This window comes from Cydia fagiglandana, chromosome 2 (assembly GCF_963556715.1).
Source record: "Cydia fagiglandana chromosome 2, ilCydFagi1.1, whole genome shotgun sequence".
NCBI lineage: Eukaryota > Metazoa > Arthropoda > Insecta > Lepidoptera > Tortricidae > Cydia > Cydia fagiglandana.
This window is the reverse complement of record NC_085933.1, coordinates 9,240,445-9,262,889: the sequence shown is the minus strand read 5'-3', so window position 1 is coordinate 9,262,889 and position 22,445 is coordinate 9,240,445. Positions and strand designations below refer to the sequence as shown.

Genomic DNA, 22,445 nt, shown 5'->3' with positions numbered 1-22,445 from the left:
TACCTCTGTCCATAGAAGAGACAAGAACCTAATCGCTGGGAATGACTAAGAGGTAAAATACACTCTCTGTCTCAATTATAGAGGTAAATGTGACTATAAAATCACAACAACTAATCCCAGTTATAGAGGTTCGTTTTATCTCACTAACAGAGGTAATTCAGTGCCAAAGTGTCGCGACCGCACCATGAATCCCAACTATAGAGGTTTCTCACTTATCCAGGTCCCACTTAACCAGGTTTCACTGTAATATATATTTGGATCTGCGGTAAGTAAAAATATTGCACTAGTTAAGAAAACATTTATTCGATTTCACAATATCATGTAACCTTTTCGGCAAAGCCGATTTGATTATTTAGCTTTAATGTTACATTTTCACAATCACATATTTTCTACAGGTGCTTGTGGAGCGACTACAAGTTTCTCAGGTAGTTCATGGGGTTCCTGATAATTACTCTTTTGTATAAGTTTCCTAGTAACGAGGAATGATAATAATTGTATAGTAGCCAAAGCAAGGCATGGCAATAGCCACGCATCGGCCATGGTTTTGACAGTTCTGCTATACAGGTAGTTGTAGAGGGGAGAAGCTACGATGAGGGTTGCCGATTCGAGAGCTCCCAGAAGACTGTAGATTTTACCTGGAAATTAATAGACAATAGTCATTGTTACTTTATTTAAAACAGAGGGTATACCTAATTTTCTAAAAGTATATTAATAGATTACATAATAGATTTTTTGATACGATACGATACGATCATTTTTCGATAATAAAATATGAATGGGCTTACTCATGGCCACGTCTACGCCTCGGCTAGTCTGTGGCCATGAGTAAGCCCATTCATAATAAAAAAAAAAATATATTTTAAGTCTTAATTATAGGAGATGAATGTGGCTGTCTGTCAAAGCTGATTTAGATTGACTGATACTTGTTTCAGTTGACATGCCATGCCATAGTAACCCAGTAGACAACCAGACAATCTCATTGGGGGCTATGTAGCCCATCTTTTTACCTAGCCTAGCTCTAAGCCTAAGTAAGTAAACATCGATTTTTAGCAAAAATCTACTGCAGTAATGCAATCGTGCATATGTTTTCCTTGCCACCATGAAGCGGAATAAAGGATGACTCACACGTACTAGACCGGGCCGGGGTCGGGCCGGAGCTTCCGGCGTTTCGTTTTCTATTGAAAGCACCACCACCAAAGACAACATTTATTCAACACTTTATACTCTCGCGTTTTGTACACATATTTAATTACACAAACGTGACTTGTCTCTCCGTGACCACAACTGGTGCAACTCAGCTAAAACGTCGGAAATTAAGGTAAAATCAATGAAATTATATCGCAGTAGGTATATCCGTTTGTGTAATTAAACATTTATTCATCAACCGAATGTACGAATTAAAACTTAACGGGTATATGTATTTAATTTATTTTTTTGACATATATAATGTCGCAGTCAAAAGTGTGAACTGGTCAAAAGAACTTTTAACCGACAAAAACAGGCAAAACTGCTTTTGACTGAGCATGTTGGTCAAAAGTAGTTTTACCTGAAAATCATTGGTTAATAGTAATTGTGACTGTTACTATCAGTCAAAAGTACTCGCAGAGATAGGTAGGTTAGGGTTACTTTTTTTGCTACGCCCAAAAAACGAAACTGTTCCCAGAGATTGGTAGGTTAGGGTTATTTTTTTTGCTACGCCCTAAAAACGAAACTGCTGCCAGAAATAGGTATGATTTTCAGGTAAAACTACTTTTGACCAACATGCTCAGTCAAAAGCAGTTTTGCCTGTTTTTGTCGGTTAAAAGTTCTTTTGACCAGTTCACACTTTTGACTGCAATATATACAATTATATATACGCACCTTGTTCGGTTGGTAAAATTTGCTTATTTAACATCGGCCTTTGCACAACCTGTGAGCCCTGGCTTATGATGCCCACCAAAGCAACTGAAACCAAAATATAAGAAATTAGTACCAGTACAGTCGACGTCAAAGATATGTTTACTTTTTTCGCCTTGTTACAAGGGAGGAAGGTGCAAAGGTGTAAACATATCTTTGACGTCGACTGTATTCATACAGTTGTGAAACATTAATTATCCAAATGTGAAATGACTATGTGAGACGTGAATTCATTCTAGTTATGTGGACCAAGTACTTTATTTTCGCATGTTGAAAATGTTTAGTAGTATACCCTATAATGGGCGTGGAACCAGTAATGGGACAAAAAAACATAATTCCTCTAAAATAAGTATCTAAAAGTAGTTTATAAACACTGGCTGTATATTATCATAAATAAGAGTCCTAGAGCTGTTTCAGTTTGAAGTTTCATTAAATTTGGTTGCTTTTTAAGAAATTGGCGGCAACCCAAAAGTTGTCGTGTCACTGAAAAAAAATACCACTATGAATTCTTAACAACTTCGCTAAGAGAGGTGAGTTAATTTATTAAATTTCAATTAATTAATACTTGATGAAAACTAGAATGTGTTTTGTTAATTGAATTTACCATGAGATAAGGTATACAACACACTATGTTGTGACTCCATAGATGTAAAAAAATAGTGGTATTTGGCCCAATCCCATTATAGGAGCTGTAAAACTGCGTACCTCCTATGATGGGACAATTGACAGAATGATGCTTGCCATGCCATGATTTCATGTTTAAACAATACAGAAGTAAAATGTAGTTACGAAATATGTCAATCAGGAGGTATTCTCGGACTTCGGATAAATTAATATCGTTTTTCCAAACTTTTATTTAACTTGCCCTGTTAGTTAGTGTGGGTCCAATCTTGGTAGCTGAATTTGAGCCACTTTTCGATTTCCGATTCAGTTGAAATTTTGTGTAAGTACGTAATTAAGTATGCAAATCCGATGATAATGCAATATTATGATAACATGGACCTAATCTGATGATGGAGACAGGAGGTGGCCATGGGAACTTTATCGCAATAAACCCTAACTAATTGTGTTTGGGTATATTAGAATTGTCTCGATGGATCTAATACAATAATAATTGGCTGTGGAAAGAAAAATACATTCAGCGATTAAAGCTTATACCAAAAACTGATTTTTTTGTCGTAATTTATTCCCCATTTCAATATTTTATACTGATAGAGCAATGTCCATTATAGGGGGCCCATTACTGGATCCACGTCCATTACCGGGGGCCCATTACTGGAGCTTTGGTGTCCATGACTGGAGAAAAAAAGCATAGTTTTAATTTGTTAAATATGTGGAAACTAATTGCTGTACCTTTCATACAACACGCCTAAAACATGAAAGACGGATAGGACTTTCATCTTTTAACACGCTAAGCGGTAGACCATTTACATGTATACGGGAAATATCATAAATACTCCAAATTTCCTCTTAAATGTCCCATGACTGGTGCTGTTACTATATATTGTATATCGGCTATCCGTGTATGAATGTCCCCCCTAACATAATATGTTTTGACTTCCTGCTTCGCTGTTCCCTTAACAGGAAGGACATTCATTTTGTGGCTGATCCAATTTACTAATAGGGGCCATGACGGACAAAGATCGTATACTTACGTAAGAACACTACATATGTGTATCTAGCCGCGATGAGGCCGGACGTGGCCAGCAGGTAGGAGAGGCAGCTCAGTGCGCCCACCACCTCGTCCGAGAGTCGCAGCCGCCGCTTCAGCAGTGTCAGGATCAACATCGTTCCTGCAGTACATACCACAGAATAAATAATAGTACTAGGTACACAAGACTCACTCTCTAACAAAGCGCGTCTGTTACGATCAGATACGGCTGCTAAGAGGCGACAGCGCTACGCGTGGATTATGGCTAGCCACCAAAATTGGTGTGGAACGGATGTACTTTTAGCTACCTGTAGCAAAGCGACGAAATCGCGGAGTGAGCCACGCCTGATAGTACCTAATAATACAATAAAACCACTTAAGAAGAGTCTGAAGGGACACGTCAAAACGTATCCGGGGACCATGGAAAAACGTGCGAAAGCAACAACGTGCGTTTCGCGTAATACCTTGCGTAAAGTTGTAGGGACCAGTACTGGGCTATAACCGCGAAAATCAAAGTTCGCAAATTGCCGGGATCTTTCTCTTTTACTCCAATGACGGCGTAATTAGAGTGACAGAGAAAAATCCCCGCAATTTGCGAATTTCGGTTTTCGCGGTAGCCCCTCTGGTACCATGAGTCACCGCAGTATCAAAATTGACATATACCTACGCTAACGTCTACGTAATTTATTTTCTACACTAATGCTCGAGTACGAGCGAGATGCATAAAAGTAAGTTTCCTACGTTCTCGATAGCGAATATGTCAGTGCCAAACTGAAGGTAGCGTTTTTGCTTGAACTCATCGATACCATTTTTTGTAAACACTTATTACAAATCACAATTCAAAAATTGATTACCAAACATACATGCACACTGAATCGCCTATAATTTTCTAACATAAAAGAAGTGAATATCGAGAAACATTTCATAAAAGACCTCTAGGTACGAGTATATTCTTCTTCAGTCGGTCTCTCAATACTGAGGATCGTGACATCATATCCTTCTGTTGAAGACCAGGTTCCTCCATAGGGTTCTATTCCCCGCCATGCGCATGGCCTCGTGCAGTTTTAATTGCATAGGTGCCGTAATTTGAGCACACCATCTAGCAGGAGGAGGGCCCTGAGGTCTCGTGCCTTCAACTTTGCCCGTCATTATTACTCTTTCCAGGCTATCCGGAGAGCGACGTGAGAGGTGTACCTATATTAAAAATAACGGTTTTTACCCAGGAAACTGACAATATTCCGGTAGGCGAGGAATAATCCAAATGTGATATCGTCCCAGTTGAACTTTTTCCTGTAGTACATGAAGGCCAGCATTACTTCGGCTGAAATATAAAATGAAAATTTTATGGCAAATAAGTCAATTTATAACATAAAGTAAATCTATAAATCTGATCGGGGTATGAAAACTCGTAAATATCGGTACCATTGAATAAAAAGTGTCATTGCAGCGACTCAAAGCAACATCGCTACCAGTATATATCATAATGCATGAGGAGGAAAACGAGATGGTCCTTCTGCAGTTCTGCTGGGACCACTTGAGGCTTGTCTGAAAGACATCATCATCATGGATGATGGTTTAAACAGCGTCTATATTAAGAGTGCGGCACTTCCGCAAATGACTATTAAGCCCAATGCGAGAGCGGCAGCCGCGACCGCATAGCTGGCAGGAGAATGCCGTGCCCGGTGACGAAGGTGGGAGAGCGACGCGTTGGTGTCTCAGTTCTCGCCTAATGTGAAGAAGGCTAAAAGACAAAAAGGTCTGAAAGAGATAGCTAATATATTATTCAGTAATTTACGTATACTGGCAATTCTCAATGCAAAAGTTTAGCAGCAACATATGATGATTCCTCTGTAGTCCTGCCGTGTTCTCACTAGGCTCTTGATGACCAGGAAGGGCAGCCGCCAGTTGACCACGGATACCTTGTTACCGTGTCCACTTTAACAAACTTACTAGACAACAGCAGCTTGTCCGACAGCCCCACCAGCAGCATGAGGAATATGATGGTCCTCCTGTAGTCCTGCCGCGCCCGCACTAGGCTCTTAATGGCCAGGAAGGGCAGTCGCCAGTTGACCACGGACACTTTGTTAGCCGTGTTCACGTTCACGTCTTTCACGTACACTATCACGAATATCAGAGACGAAATCTGAAATTAAAATGTTACAATTAAGTAAGTAAGTACCTAAATACATCCGCGTAAGATAGTTTGTAATGACGATATTTTATCTTAGACTTAGCGCCGTCTTCGTAAATACGAGCGAACAAAAGAACGAGCGTAGATATTATGTAGATAGTAATACCAACTATTCAAACAATTTGTGAATTTGTGAAGATACACAACAAGGAAAGAAATAAAACGTTGTGAGTTCAGTCATGGCAATTGCAACTATGGGGCAAATGCAACTAACTACTTAAGAAATACAGGATGCATTTTTACATGGACTTTCGTATTTAAGGCGAAAGCGTGTTGTATTTCAGGAGTACCTGTTACGTCTGGCCAATATTTGCAATTGTCCTGACTGACCTTACTCTAAATAATCATAGTAAGTACCTGCAGGAATAATGCAATAGGAAACACACCGTGGAATCCTAGTTGGCGGTAGAGCAGCGGGCCGCTCACGGCGCCCATGACGTGCGCTATTTGCATGGCCGCGCGGTGTGTGCCCATGGTGCGGGTGACGTCTCGGCCTGTTGCGTGACACACCTGAAATATAAAGAGAAAAGGTAATACATGAGAAGGCTTCGAATATTTTTATTAATAGGTACCTACTTGGCGATGGAAAAGAAAGCCTAGGATCAAATGAAATATAACGGCATAAACGCAGGCATGAGCAATTTACTGCTCTTCTTATTAAATACCTAGGTAATGCCCTTTTTTTTTGTTTTGTATCGGCATCAAAATCGACATTATTGCATAAATCAACCGCGCGTTTTTATTTCACCCCGACATCGACCCGATCAGAGCCGATGCTGAAGCGCCAATGCGGTGCTGAGGTGTCAATTAGACATAATATGTCAAATCAGCAATATCAGAGCAATATGTCCAACTATACAGAAAATGTTTTGATCATAAACGGAAAAACTGTTCAAGCTAAATGTTTCTTACATCTCCGATGTGGCTGAAAGCGCCCGCCAGCATGAGACCAAAATTTCCTCCGAGAGACATCGGTATCTGCACTGTGTACAGAGTTTGTGTGGCGTTGAAGCCTGGGAAGATACTCAGAAGAATGATGCACGTTGTCATCACGCACATGCCCACTAAAGGTAGAATGATGATTGGTTTTCTTCTGCCACTGCAGTCACTCCATGGCCCGACGAATAGTAATATGATGGTGGAAATTAGTGCTCCTACAAAACTTCGACTGACGTTGACTTGTGATACGACCGTCTGACTTGCTGCCTGAAATACAGAAACAGGTAAACCAAATTAGATTCCAACTTATTACTTTCATGTTAAAAAAAAAAACAGTTCATTCAGCAGCCAAATTTCTAGATCAACCCAGGCACTAGTTTTGAACCGGTGTGTGATCATACTATCCAGAGGAAAACTATTTCTTTGTAAAATTAGTCAGTCTGGTTTAGTTAGTGTTTCCTTTTGAATCAAATTATATTTTGAACATAAGTTTTGAGGAAATCATAATGTAATTGTCCATTGATGCTGATTCCAATGAATTTCTCGGAATATGTAAGTTACCTATCTACACGATGTACTAGACAGTGAAATTAATAAAAATATGTTTTTAAAAGACATCGTACCTACCTACCCACAAAAATCATTCTTCAATAAGTATGCCGCCATTATAAAAGCCATATCGTATTGCGACATCCTTTAAAAAACTTATCTTTTTGGTATCACTGCCTTAATGATACAGGTCCAATTATCCAAAGTCCAATAGACAAACACCGCTTTATTCAATGTCTACATATATATAAACATATTCGATAGGTAATCGATACGCCACGTTATGCAACACTATCTACACATTATCACGCGATACGAGATGACAATACCGGTATTATTTGATTACCTCAGCGCTTCTAAACTCCTCTCCAACGCCTTTGTCGCATATCTCTGGCGCGATGTTCAGGTCGACCATGCAGGCCGTGCGCAGGTACAGGATCTGCAGTGAGGTCTGTGAAAGGTTTATGGCTACCATAGCGCCTATAAGAGCCGGTTCCATAATAATTTTCCATTTTTGTGGCTCTGGTTCTTTGCATTCTTCCTTTTTTTGGACTTCTGAGAGACAATCGCCACTTGAACTGAAATTGTTTAAAAATAAAAATTAAGAAAGTAAGACAAGTGGACTAATATTAAATGGGTACAGGGGTAAATATACAATTTTCTTTTATTTATACACAGGAGTCGCTGCACAATTTTGGCACGTGAATAAAAAGCTGTCTAATGGTTTCTATAATCGGATATAAATCGGTTCCCGACGGACTATAACGTCTTATCAAAGGCCGGAAAACGGAGTGACGGATACAGAGGTAACTCAGTTTTTCCAATTTTAATACCTCTTCTTCTTTTACCGGAGAACTTGAAATGTAAGATACAAAATACTTAGATAGATACTTTCGTAAACGGGAGTCGCTTAAACTAATTGTTTTGTAGGTAAGTTGATTTGGGACAAAATTTCACATTAGAATTAATTGACATAACTACCTTCCTACTTATCTATTTATTTTTGATATATGTATGTATTCTAAGAAATAATAATCTTACCTACTTACTTTAACTTTTCCAACTCGTGGATATCAACACCGTTGATAGTCATGTCCCGCAGTTAATTTAATTTTATTTACACATGTAAATTAGATTACACTTGACTTTTTAATAACATTCTTTAGCATTAACAGGCACACATAAACATCACAACCACACGCGCGGGCTTCCAGTATCGCGCCGCTTTTACATGTGAGCTGATAAGATCCACTGTCTGTTTTCAAATTGTATCGGGGAGAAGGCGTCGTGTTAGGGCTTCTTTTCACCTCACCGATAATTGCATGCGATTTGTGTTACACTGCGGCATTTGATCGATCAATTGAATTCGTCGCACCTACTTAGCCGGCAGCTATCTAAAATCGCATGTAGCTGACGGTGAGGTGAGTAGAGGCCCTTGTTCTGCCGCGGTCGCAGATAGAGTGCGAGGTCTAGAGGTCGGGATTATGAATGGCCTGTTTCACACGCGTCGGGATGCGAAACAGCTGATATCCAAGTAGCTGCGTAACTGTTTGTCAATTGGGTTCACTTGTAACGTTCGATTGTACCTACCTATAAAGGATGGCTCTCCTAATATGGGGTATTTTATGTATGCATGCAGTTGATGTAAACTTAGCGTAGACCGACTCTACCTACGAAATGTCATCTAAGACCTGGTTCTGATAGAGCGACCTTTTAAATTCATAGCATATGAGATTATTAATAAGCTTGACAGGATTTATAAATGGTATTACCATTTTGTCTCTCCTTTTTTCTTAGCTCTTTCGCTAAACAAGTCTACAGTTCAAATCTCCCCAAAACTATAATAAAAACTCGAATGTCCTACGTGATTAAAACCACGGGGACTATTTCCTGACGTAATGTACGTATCATAATGATAACAAAATGATAATTGCTATTTATATTAGCATTTGACGTGGCGGCCGTCGTACAGTGCACTTCCTTAATAAGAATGTAGGTCAACAATTTATGTCTAGGTAGGTTTATAATTTACATTATTTACCATCTATAAGAATAGATTAACGACATATAATCCTACGATGGAAATTATAAGTACATTTTCAGTGCCATTTTTCGTAAAATAAAATACTCTTCATGTCTTTTAAGAGACATAGGTAATTCTAAGCCTTCAGAATAAGGCGTGTGTTATGTAGTGCATATAATATACAAATACTTAAAAATATTCATGACTCAGGAACAAATATCTGTGCTCATCACACAAATAATTGCCCTTTATTACCGGGATTCGAACCCAGGACCATTATCTTCATATGCAGAGTCACTCCCATCCCGGCCAGACCGGTCGTTATTGTAAGTAATTTGTAACATGGTTACCATTATCGTGGTCATAATGTGAACTTTCTATGTACTTATGCGTTTACACAGAAAAGAAAACTTTGACGATTTGCCAAAACAATCCTTTATTTCATAAGAAAAACCATATGGTCCTATGTCTTTATAACTCAAGTTTCTCTTGAAAGTGTAATATATGACGCGAAAAACTAATTCGTTACGCTTTTGTTTAAATACTAATGGCTAGCTCGAATTAGGCAACGCAGTCAATGAACGACATTGTCCGGCGCTAGTGGTTACATGAATACCTAAGTGCTACACCTCTGCGATGATGTTCATGGTCGAAGCTAGAGCCAGCTCTAAAATAACACAGTAGAGAATCGCTCGGGCCGCGCGCTGCACTACGCGGTAGCAACAAGCTACAAGTTCGTTACGCGTGTAATTATTATCATTAGTTCTAACACTAACTGCATAATGTTTACTTGTGCATTAAACGAGCTAACCTTCAAAGATAATAGTTAAATTCGTTTCTAGCTCTAGATAACTTTGTTAGGAATTGATAATAATGACAGTTCAATACAATGCAGTCTAAACTTATTGATATTTTTGGGTTTTGTTGACTAATAAGCAAAAAATATTTTTTTATCGAGTACACTAATCTATTATGTATATATTATTCTATATGCACGTACAGTTAAAACTATCCAAAAAACAAATCGTGTATTTCTGACAAGTGTATAAAGTTATATATATGTTACATTCGGCACGTGAATTAACACACAACCTAAATTGCTTCCCTATATATGTTGTGTAATTGAAAATATTTCAAATGAACAAGTATTCGGCAACGTTAATTAATGCTATCTGCGTTTCGGTGGAACAAGTTTGAATGACTTCGTTTCAGGCGTAGGACATGCAATTGAATCTAGAATCTAATTGAAATGCACTAAGGTTTAGTTTAGCTCTGATATAAGTGGTTTCAAACTCTTGCTAAATACATATCCTTAACGAGTCAGTTCGCTTGAATCATTCGTTGCTACGAATCGGTGTTTTCGTGCAGTTTCCCAGAGGTTTTCAGTTCGTTATAAAAGTGAAGTGAAATTTGCAGTTTTTAGTTTTGATATTATCAACTGTCTCCTATCTTATCAGGTAGGGTTAGTCGTGATAACAGAAAGATGATAACTATTGATAACATATACCGACTAATTGTTCACTAATATACCCACTCAACTGGGTATTATTATTTACTAAACGATGTTTAAACATTTTATCTAGAACCAACCATCACTCCGTACTATGTAGATATTCCACATTGTACCTCCCAATTAAATAAACAGAGCAACATTGTATCGTATCAGTACTAGGCTTAAGGTTATATTATTATCCTGACTGCGACCTCATCAACCTGTAGCTGATGTAGCGTTTTTTACTGCAGTGCTGAGTTGCATTAGTGGAAAACGGGCGATTTCACTCCCTGATTAAAATAAATATAATATAATTATCCTTGGTTGTAAGTGCAGTAACAGGGTGTCAAAATGAGAAACCGAAAAGTATATATATTTTTACCTCCTGTTATTGCCGTCACTCTTTTTTTTATACAATAGCTAAATTAGTTAAGCAAATATTAACATTTCCTCGATATAGATATGCGGTAGGTATACATGACCTAGGTCTACTCACTACTTTAAGATTACTCTTAATCTACAATACCTACTAATTTATTTGCGGCAGCTTAAAATAAACAATCTTTAAATATTATCTTGTTCGGACAAACAAGTGCATTTAAAATACTTTAGTCGAAAACAGGCAGTGTGACGATACGGCTTCGTCCAATAGCTTACCTACCTGGAACAGATCTGCATCAAAATATGGAGGATCCTTATGAGGCAGGTGGATAGCCTTGAATCCATCTAGGTACATGAACCATACTCGCCTTTAAATACGTAATTATTAACTATAAGAACTGTGATATCCTTCCATATATAAATGTAACAACGTCCATTGGAATTTGGTTCTTGATGAACTGACATGACGTATATATTTTATTGTAGTATGCTGCTTGCTATATGTACTATCAGATACTGATGTCTGCGCATTTGTTAACGTCAATTAAGAACCGATTGAATGACTAAGGCCGGCCTACGTTTTAAGTTATTTGAACTCGTATATAAGACTACCTATTTTATATTTTATTGTAAGAGATAATACTTAATGACACACTTAGCGCTAAGCTACGCAGCAACATTTAAACAGGGACGTAGAGAATGTTGATTATACTAGAATAATATTTTTTTTTTAAGTATTTAATGAATTATTGCACAGTACATCAAGTAATTATTAATTAAATAATATTCCAGCTTAATAGTTTGAATGCATTTTACTGGCGACTATACCTTTACAATTATTTACAACTATTACCTATTCAATTAGATTACATAGCCCAGCTAACTCATTCCGCGTAGAGTGTGTTCGGAAAGAGAAGAGTCGTGGATTGTATTGGGCCCCATACATTCCACGACTCTTCTATTTCCGCACAGACTCTATAATATACTGAACCGGACAGGGTAATAAAGTGCCTACACAATTGTAAGAGCAAAGTTGATAATCTAGAGCAACCGAGCATTATGTTCAAAGTGGATGAAAAGATACCTAGGCACTTTACAATATTATACAGATAGAGTGACAGAGTTACTTTCGCATTTACAATATTAGTAGAGATTTCTCAGAGTAGATACAGGTAAGTACCTAATAATTTGTTGAGGAACGACAATAACATTACGTAAAATATCTTAATAACTAATTAATATATGGATATGGATGGATAAAGTGATGGCTCTAATAATATTTTAAACTGGATATATGGTACCTTTAAAGCACTGATCTATACGAGTATATTACGCATGACCTGCTCTCAATGGCGTGACGTCACTATATCGACCCTTGCCTTGCTGTCAATGCACTTCTACTAGGCCGGCGTCATACTATACCAACACAATATATTTTTCTATCTTATTTATTATTTAAATAACAACAATTAAAAAACATGTATAAAATAATAGTTCAACGCGACACGGTACTTGCATATTTTCTTTTTTTTTATTTTACTCTGGCAACACTCTAGCGACGTAATACCATGCCATGCCTAGTGATTACCCCGTGCATGAAAATTAAGGCGCATGCGTGGAAAACATGGCGAGCAACCCCACTGCAGGGTGGCAGTGCTTTCTTAAACAGGGACGAATTCAGTAACAAAAAAATATTACAACCTAATTTAAATTGAACTGCATCTTTTAAATGCGTTTAGGTAGGTACAGAACTCCGTTAGAGTAGCCCCATTTTAGTCAGAGTTAAGAATGGAAAGTTGATAAATAATCTTAAAATAAGATTACCTGAAATATTTTAAGCGTTTTTATACTTTCCTACAATATATTCAGATCCAATGTTTGTTTATTACACTTGTGCCTTACTGTTTTGTAAGACATTAAAAATATAGCCAAAGAGAATCATAAATAACAATTACTGTGGAACATAATCGAAATAAAAAAATATTGTAGAAAAAACTGTAAAATTACTACATAAGTCTCTTACTTTACTTTAACGTCATGGTTCCTGGTTTTAGTAATCCTTAAATATTCCAAGTGCGTCCCTGCGTGATATTTGCATTCGGCTCGAGTCGGCGGGCTTCGTGCATTTCCGCGCGGCAGCCTTCCAACCCTCGCAGAGATGGCTCTATCGCAATATGAAAAATCTTTACAATATTTCCCGTTTTAAACAAAATAATGTATAGTTTTCGAGTGAAGTGTGTTAAGTTTTAAACGTTGAACTATGCAGAATTCGTTTTAAATGATTGTTAAAGTTCCGTGTAGATATAGTGCCAATTTGTGATTGTGTTGTGCTGTACGTATTCCGGAAAGATAGATTTAGGTAAAGATTATATATTTCACCCTGTTTATGACTAATCGTTTGCGCTTGGTTAAATATTACGGAAATTGTCAGACTATTTATAGGTACATGTCAATTAATAGGTAATTATATTAGTTACGTTATTAAGTGGATACTGTTTTACAGGTATCGAACCATGAAAGGCATCGACGACGATGACTGAAAAAGGAGAAGTCAATAGGATGCTGGGTAAGTTGTTTTACTTTTCTCTATATTGTACCTATACATATTCAACAGTCACTGTATTATAACACTTTGAACTCTCGCGTTTTGCACACATAATTAATTTAAGGATGTCCCGAATAGTGAATTTGGCCGAATACCGAATATTTAGCGACTGAATATTCAGCATGACATGTGAACTTTTTTAGTAACAATTATTACGAAAACTGTTCGCCAACAAAGCGCAACGTATTCTAAGATATAATATTATTTTTATGTTGAACAGAAGTAATGAATGTAGTTAGAGTCAATCAAATCAGACCCATAATAAAAAATAAAATGTTTTGGAATCAACAAATGCTCTAAAACGTGCCTTCGTATTTAACCACTTTCCAAGAGTACATTTTAAATATTAAATATACCTAGTTTTTGGTAATTTTTTTGTGAAATTGTTCTTTTTACGTAGGTGCAATAGATATTCGGTATTCAGCCGAATAGTAGGCAACATTCGGCCGAATACCGAATATTCGGCAAAGTGGCCGAATAGGTCGAATACCGAATAATTGCCGAATATTCGTGGCATGTCTAAATGAAATGTCATTATAAGGGGTCTAACGCGATTAAATTTCATTATTTTACCCTTCACGTGATTACAGCTAGTGCAACCTGGCTGAAACGTCGGAAAAAAGACCCATTAATGACATTAGTCACTGTGTGGTCACTGAACATATTTATAAGATATTGTATAACTTCATTATAACGCCGTCCGCCGATAGCTGGGTTGGGTAGGCACCCATACCTAATTTATTGGCCAAGCAGGTAAGTACCTACACAAAATTACAAATATAAAAGCAAAAATTATTTATCAAAGACTTCATTCATTCATGTTTCGTAGGGTGGTTTATAAACACTGTAAGACTAGTATAGTAACGTTTCTTATTCCGGTAAGTAAATGTTTCTAGAGCTCCATAGTTGCATTGCACTCACTCCTAATATCGATAGGTCGAAGGTACTTAGTTATGTCTTTCAATCTTTAGTACATAAAAAAAACTTTCTGTCAGTACTCCACGGAAATAATGCGCTAAAGGCCGTGCATACTTACATAAAATAAACCCAATAACTGGTAAGTTCTTGGTACTTAATAATAATAACTGACATCTAATTTCGAAATTAATAAAATAAATTTCGTCAAACCAAAGCTTTTTAAGTTAACGTGATTAATTTTAAAAACATGAATGCAGGTACCGCGACCGGTGCGGAAGTCACGATCGCCGCTGCATCTTAAATTAACATTAATTGTGACATACCTACTTACCCAGCACATGAAGTTAATGCCAAATTGGATTTTCCCATGACGGCTTAAATTATGGAGCGAATAAATCACGTCTAGCTCTATCTACTTTAAGTAAGCTAATATCAATAACAAGTAGCAATGCAGTATCTAACCATTTCTGTATTTTTAATAACGCAAGATAAATGTTAGATTTCTTGATCGTGACCTGTTTGATAAATGAGTATATTTTCTATTTCATAAGAAAAGGATAAGACTTAAAACTCCAGACACGTGCGACTAGAAAGCACGCACAATACGTTGCTCCCTGATTACCGGTAGAGTACCCACCTGGGTAGTGGGTACTATACATATATATACTTCGTAAAATCGATATGCAATTGATTCCGTACCTTATTTTCAATAGCGTAAAGCTCGTCATATCACACGATAGATTTCTCAACACGTACTTACCTACTTAGCCCTTTGAAGGAGTCACTCAAGACTTGCCCTTCATTATAGCGGCTGCAATATCGACAGTGTTTAGGCGGTAGAGCTAAATAGCGAAGTGTAACTGCAAAAAAATGTGTTAAAAATATTTCATTAGTAGATAAAAAAGGAAATTGTGACAAGAGGCATTGGCGCTATGTAAATACTGGACAGAATGTGACAAAATAATCACTTTATATTTAGAACTAAATTTTAAATGAGTAATCTCGTTTCCAAATGAAAAATTATGCGGTAAAGTTCGAGTACCTATGTATTTCAATTTCAAGTCAACACCTATGTCATTTTACTAGCGCGGCTCGAACAACTTTTTACTCGGCCACGTATGATTCTGATGTGTGTATTTTTATCCTTATATAGAAATCACGTCAAGGCTCCTGGAGTGTTTACTTCTAAGACATGTGCCTATTACGAGATGCATCGACTCAGTAACGCGCTCGCTTCTCGGACGACCTGTGTTGTGGGTGATACAGATAACCTATAGATAAGAGGTCTTTTAAAACTCATAACTAGTGTACATACTCGGATAATCTTAGTGTTTCACCAACTGTTAGGTACTTAACAGTACAGTTTATTGTGTTTGTCATCAACGAAGGTTATGTGGTACTCGGAAGTATATGGCAAAAAATATACAGAAGCGGGGCAAGTAAATACTGAAACAACAGTAAAGATACCTGTGTACAAAATAAAAATAAAGAAAAGAAAAAGAAGACTTTACTTAAGTGAGTGTACTGTTGATCAGTGAATATGATTGGTTTAGTGTTGTGCATTTTCGGTAAATTATGTGAACTCGCAAGGACTACAAATTCAGAAGTCGTCAAGGACACTGTAAACATAAATTATGGTAACAGGCCTAAAATGAAAAGAAAAAGGCAACGTAAAAGAAGACGCAGGCGACGCAAAGGTAGGTATAATTTTAACAGAAGTATATGTATTTTAGAGAAAAGTTTTAGCTAATAATATGGTGCCGTGTTATATATTTTCGTAATTAAAAGTGAAGCCTTATCAGTGGCTCGTTGGTTTGATACGCGGATTAAGTACAGTTTGGAGGCCATCAAATTTCCATTATGCAACCTAGCGTCTCTTCTGACTATCAACTTACCAAGGTTGGCAATGATGTAAGAAAATCGAGAGTTTCGAGCTCATAGTAAATTCAAACTGTAGCAGTAGAGACATGCAGACGCGACATCTAGTCGCGAGACATTTAATTAAGTAGTTAGGTACGTACCGAAGCGTCGTTTATACTGCTCTATTGTGAAATATACAATCAGCTGGCCAACGAGCCGAAGTTTTTATTCATATAGATCACGTTAGATGGCGCTAACTTATCAATAATTTAATATGACATGTGGTAGCATTTTGGCGGGCTGAGGTTTTGATATTTTGTAAGTATGGGATTTGCTAGTAGTCTTTTTTTTCGGCGGGGTTCGTCCCATAGTAAAAGTTGCTCAGTATGACCTAATAATACCTATTCACCCCTTAAATTATTGCAAGTGACTAAATTTACACTTACAACCTGTATACAGGATAATTAATCAGTCCTGAAACTGATTTTTCACGGCCGTCATTTTTTACGGATGGAATATTATTTTCTTTAATTTCATGAAAAATTGTTGTAGGGAGAGGTGACCAAGAAATATGTAAAATAAAAATAGAATAAAACATGCTTTAAGTTTATCAATATGATTGCCAAGCGTAGTACATTTTATTGATCAAAACAAAGAAAGAAATAAACAAACATAATAAAACTTAAAAATCTATACAAATACAAATAATAGATACAAATTTCTGCAGTCACATTAAAATATCAGATTGCACAAAATTTACTCTCCTTTCTCTCATAGTCCACGTTCAAGTCTAAGCTAAGTCCATTTACCTATTTAGGTAGGTACCTACTATGCATTTTTGATTTTAAGAATGTGTAAATGTAATATGTTAAAAGCTAGCTAATAAAATAATGCCTTGCAAATAATAGGTAATAAGCGTAACAGTACTAAATTAAATTATTATGACTTAAAATCTATTCAATAAATTACGCTTATCGGAAAACGCAATAAAGCGGCAGCAGTCACGGCTATTCTTTTTGCACGAGTTGCGTTCACGCCGAAAGAGGTACCTCCGGTACCGACAATACTTACAAAAAAACGGACAAGTAGGTATCATTATTGTAACTTACAGTTTTCTTCGTTAATTGCGTAAATTAAAAAGTATGATAATCAAATTACGTGTATATAGGTACGGTTTGTCAAATAAAATGCCAACAAAATCTAATACGAGTATTTAGGTGTTAAGTAAATAAAAGCCGAATAAATTCTCGTTTCGGTATTACATTAATAAATAGGTTTGTGGAATCGTTGCTAAGAATGTAGTTAAGCGAGTCTGTCGCAATTGTCGTAACACGTAAATACCGTTAGTCGGCACAATCAAAAATAACGATACTAAATTTGGGACATCAGCCGCTCTATTACATTGAAGAGTTATGGAATCATTCCCACGCACGAATAAATTCGGAACATCCGGGTAACGTTACTGTTATTACGTTACCTAAGTTTTCAGGTGTTATAGCTACATATAAGTAAGTTAATACTTTATAACGTTTTGGAATCTTTTAGTGATGATCATTTGGGACAAGGTTCTAACCGCTTACAGCCATTGGTCAGCATCTACATGCTTCGTACATATACTGTAGTCATGTGATGCGACCCCGGCGATCCAATATTTTTTACTTCATGACCTACAGTTCGTTTTTTTTAGCATTAGAAATAAGGTAAACAATCTTGATGTGTCTTTTAATTGAAAAACACATTTTAAAAATAAGTTACGGCAAATAGGTAACAATTATTAATCTAATACGATCATTTATAGTCTTCTGCTTTCAGAAGTAATAGTTACTGATTTTTAAAAAGCGTTTTTCTATTAAAAGACATGTCAAGATCGCTTACCTTCTTTAAAGTTCTTTCTAATGCTAAAAAAAACGAACTATAGTTAGCCGAACATGGCTGAACTGTGACTGAACGCAGAAGATAGGTCACGTAACGGCCTTTAGCGCTTTCAGTATTTCAGATGAGATTTAATTACGTGAGTCATTGAACCCAACATTATTTACGCTGTTAATTTAAACTCCAATTTGATATGGGGTGTTCTGCGTTCCAATGAATTCAGTATTTAATTAGAGTTCAAGCCCATTGTCTAAAAACGAGAAACTCCGTTATACATTTTTGGGCTGGTTAAGTCTTTAGTTTTAAAATATATTGTTTGTAATATGTACCTATGCTAGTTTTAAGGTATTTATCTATGGGCCACTAGTTGCCTAAAATAAAGTTATTCATTTCATTGAAACTTAAATATAGATTTCGCAGATTGTACAATTTTGAAGTACTTAGTATTTTGAAGGACAATAAATAAAGAATTTGTAAACACATTTGCGGGCTTACTTAGCCCAAGGACCGGAAAACCCCTCTTTACGCTTAATCCTGTCAATTCGGTAACCCAATCGTTTCGGTTACCTTATCATTCGGTAACCCTATCATACGGTTACCTAATTGTAATGGTAAGCTTATTGAAACGGTAACCCTAACATTGTTAAGGGTTTTCAACAGGTTTTCATTCAGTTATGGTAACCTTTATTATCCGTTGCTTATTGGTTTGCTACATTTTTAGTACATTATTGTCGAGGCTCGGAAGCTACTTGCGGGCTGAGGATTCGTTTTAAACGGACGACCTATAATTTTATTATTACAGGACCGGAAGTATTTATTTTATTTATTTTATATATTATATATGTTATTTATTGTATTTATTTTATTTTATTTATTTTATTTATTTTATTTATTTTATTTATTTTATTTATTTTATTTATTTTATCTTATTTATCTTATTTATCTTATATCTTATTTATCTTATTTATCTTATTTATCTTATTTATCTTATTTATCTTATTTATCTTATTTATCTTATTTATCTTATTTATCTTATTTATCTTATTTATCTTATTTATCTTATTTATCTTATTTATCTTATTTATCTTATTTATCTTATTTATCTTATTTATCTTATTTATCTTATTTATCTTATTTATCTTATTTATCTTATTTATCTTATTTATCTTATTTATCTTATTTATCTTATTTATCTTATTTATCTTATTTATCTTATTTATCTTATTTATCTTATTTATCTTATTTATCTTATTTATCTTATTTATCTTATTTATCTTATTTATCTTATTTATCTTATTTATCTTATTTATCTTATTTATCTTATTTATTTTATTTATTTTATTTATTTTATTTATTTTATTTATTTTATTTATTTTATTTATTTTATTTATTTTATTTATTTTATTTATTTTATTTATTTTATTTATTTTATTTATTTTATTTATTTTATTTATTTTATTTATTTTATTTATTTTATTTATTTTATTTATTTTATTTATTTTATTTATTTTATTTATTTTATTTATTTTATTTATTTTATTTATTTTATTTATTTTATTTATTTACTTTATTTACTTTATTTACTTTATTTACTTTATTTACTTTATTTACTTTATTTACTTTATTTACTTTATTTACTTTATTTACTTTATTTACTTTATTTACTTTATTTACTTTATTTACTTTATTTACTTTATTTACTTCATTTACTTTATTTATTTTATTTATTTTATTTATTTTATTTATTTTATTTATTTTATTTATTTTATTTATTTTTTATTTTTATTTTTTTTAAATTTTTTTATTTTTTTTTTATTTTATTTTATTACTTTATATATTTTATTTAAATTATTTATTTATTAACATTATTTATTAACATTATTTTATTTATAATATAATAAGATTTAAAATAAGAACACACCACACGGGTAGGTATAAAGATAAGCAAAGGAACGGCAAAAAAACTTGTTTGTGCTGGAGGCTTCATAGATCGCCCATGCCAACCTCGGTTATTCAATAACAAGTTGAATTTAAGTGGGCGTAAAGATTGCAATCGTTTGAACTAGTCAAAAACCTTATAATGAGGTAACTGAATAGACTGGGTTTTTATTTCGGTTACCGGTAACAGAGGTTAACCGTATCTGATACGGTTACCGAATCAAAGTGTTACCTTATCATACGGTTACCGTTATGGTAGGGGTTTTTACAACCGCTTCTAAAATAACCCTATGAAAAACCCCGGTTAAGGTAACCGGTTCCTGTCCCTGATTAGCCTTTAAATGAGATCAGAGCAGCTGCGTTTAAATTTTTACAGGTAGGTAAGTAGGTATATAACTATAATTTTGAAACCAATTTCCCATAACATTCTAACGTAACAGAATTTGTAAATTTAATTAGCTTTCTTGACTTAAATAAGTATAGCTTCTACAATTTATAGTTCTCATTACTTTTTTTATTTCAATTTTAACTAGTTTTTTCCCGCAGAATTGTACTAATGAAAATCAATATTCCCACTGCCCCTTTTGATACCTAAGGAGGTTATTTCCCTAGGCTAGGTTAAGTCTTTGTAAATAAGGTAAAGGGAATATATTTGCCACATGATTTTGAACTTTGTTTCCATGTGAAAGGGTTAATAAACGGCATATGTGTCCTGTTTAAAAGTGTGTTTGGGTTAAAGAGTAAAAATCATTAAGTACATCCTTCCATCTTCAAAAGCCCTCACGATTAGCAGAATATTAACTCCCCGAGAATACTAAAAGAGATGAACTAGGTAATTAATTATTACTGAATCGCGATTAGAAAGGGATTGAGATAGCTGTCAATCCATATTGATTTTGACGTAAGTGTATGGAAATCTGTTATTTCTAATCCCTTTCTGATCGCGGCATGATAATAGCTGTAAGCGAGCTTAGTCTAAAATATGGTTGTTCCCATGTTGTTACACACAATGCTTTCTTGTAGCTACTCAGAGGTCATTCACTCGCTGATCCCGCATTACCTACTGCCGAATGTGGTTCGCCTTAGCAAAAGTACCGTTCGGTTTTTTAGACTGCAAGTATCTAGAGGATGTCCTCATGTGATTTAGCATGTGCTAAATGTGAGTAAAATATTCCGTTAAATTTACAGGATGGCCCAAATTTACGTTAATAAATATTTTTTACGAATAATTTTCTTATTTACATGTCTTTTATAGTAGGTTTAGTAAGGGAAATGTATGGACAGCATGCACTTTAGTCTCAGGCGATGCCGCTTGCCGCTTGACACGATTGTTCCTTAGGTCAAACAAAGTTGATCTGGCCCGGTAGCCGGGAGATCGTACCATGCAGACCCCCCAAAAAGGGGGGGTGAAAGGGTCGGCTCCCCAGGTCCAATCTATGCTATATTCCTTCCTAGTCTTAGCAACTAGGTCAAGTTATATATCATTTTCGTATAATTTAGGGACGGGGAATACATTTTCGAAATAATAATTATACCTTTCTATACAAAAAAATAATAATTTCTGTGCAAAAAATGAAAATGTTATGTAATTTTTTGTGACAATTTTGGATGTTACAATCACAGTGTGGCGATTTGCACTAAATAAAAAATTGGACAATGTAGCCCACATATTCTTTATTCAGAAAAATATCACTTTATATATAGTAGGCATTCATACATTTTTTCGTAATAAAAAAATAATTTATAGCGCGTGGCGGTAACGATTTCCATACCAATGGAACTATGCCCAAAGTCAAAGATTTAAAATGTTTACTAAAACACTGAATTTGGCATTTTTAAAGTTTAAATATTTATAATGTTTTAATAATTTTTCTATGCGTTTTTGACCTTTTTTGGCACAAATTTGTTGTTTTTATATTTCTTCTATACTATTTTTCTCCCCCCCCCCCCATTTCCCATTTAGACATTATGAACAATGTTTTTGCATAATTTTATGTACCTATATTTACTTAGCTAACCCCCCCCCCTCTACGTTTCTTTATTAAAAACTTATACAATTTTAAAAATTCCGAAAAGTATCTACCTAATACTTAAGTATATTGACAATTGACATTAACCAATTGTGTCAAA

The 22,445-nt window shown here is 35.1% G+C and overlaps 2 protein-coding genes across 10 annotated transcripts in view; one reads left to right on the top strand and one right to left on the bottom strand.

Annotated features, from left to right (window-relative positions):
- Positions 1–286: 286 nt before the first annotated feature.
- Positions 287–12,466, bottom strand: LOC134675408 (probable peptidoglycan muropeptide transporter SLC46). Of its 4 annotated transcripts, none has more exons than XM_063533656.1 (9): positions 12,424–12,466; positions 7,573–7,804; positions 6,651–6,944; positions 6,096–6,248; positions 5,498–5,690; positions 4,767–4,868; positions 3,552–3,689; positions 1,861–1,944; positions 287–635 (listed from the first exon to the last, which is right to left on the bottom strand). In XM_063533656.1, exons 2-9 carry the CDS (start codon positions 7,723–7,725, stop codon positions 379–381), a joined length of 1,374 nt encoding a protein of 457 aa, XP_063389726.1. In that variant the 5' UTR covers positions 7,726–7,804; positions 12,424–12,466; the 3' UTR covers positions 287–378. The 4 variants fall into 4 exon arrangements, with proteins under 4 accessions (XP_063389726.1, XP_063389717.1, XP_063389699.1 ...); XM_063533647.1 differs by lacking the exon at positions 12,424–12,466 and adding an exon at positions 9,866–9,990; XM_063533629.1 differs by lacking the exon at positions 12,424–12,466 and adding an exon at positions 8,276–8,781.
- The window catches only part of LOC134675244 (uncharacterized), an 87,870-nt gene continuing 75,390 nt past the window's right edge, over positions 9,966–22,445 (top strand). The window contains exons 1-2 of one of the 6 annotated variants that reach the window (XM_063533494.1): positions 9,966–9,982; positions 13,626–13,688. In XM_063533494.1, coding sequence (XP_063389564.1) covers positions 13,655–13,688 — 34 coding nt within the window. In that variant the 5' untranslated portion in view covers positions 9,966–9,982; positions 13,626–13,654. Of the gene's footprint in view, positions 9,983–10,690; positions 10,707–13,625; positions 13,689–15,904; positions 16,343–22,445 lie in introns of those variants that run through there. The other 5 variants (XM_063533502.1, XM_063533465.1, XM_063533472.1 and 2 more) reach the window with 5 other exon arrangements.

Coding starts and splice junctions, on each gene's coding strand:
- LOC134675408 (XM_063533629.1), bottom strand. CDS start 8,319: ATGACTATCAACGGTGTTGATATCCACGAGTTGGAAAAGTTAAA. Junction 7,805..8,275: donor CACGAGTTGGAAAAGTTAAA/GTAAGTAGGTAA, acceptor AAACAATTTCAG/TTCAAGTGGCGATTGTCTCT. Junction 1,945..3,551: donor CACATATGTAGTGTTCTTAC/GTAAGTATACGA, acceptor TTTTGGTTTCAG/TTGCTTTGGTGGGCATCATA.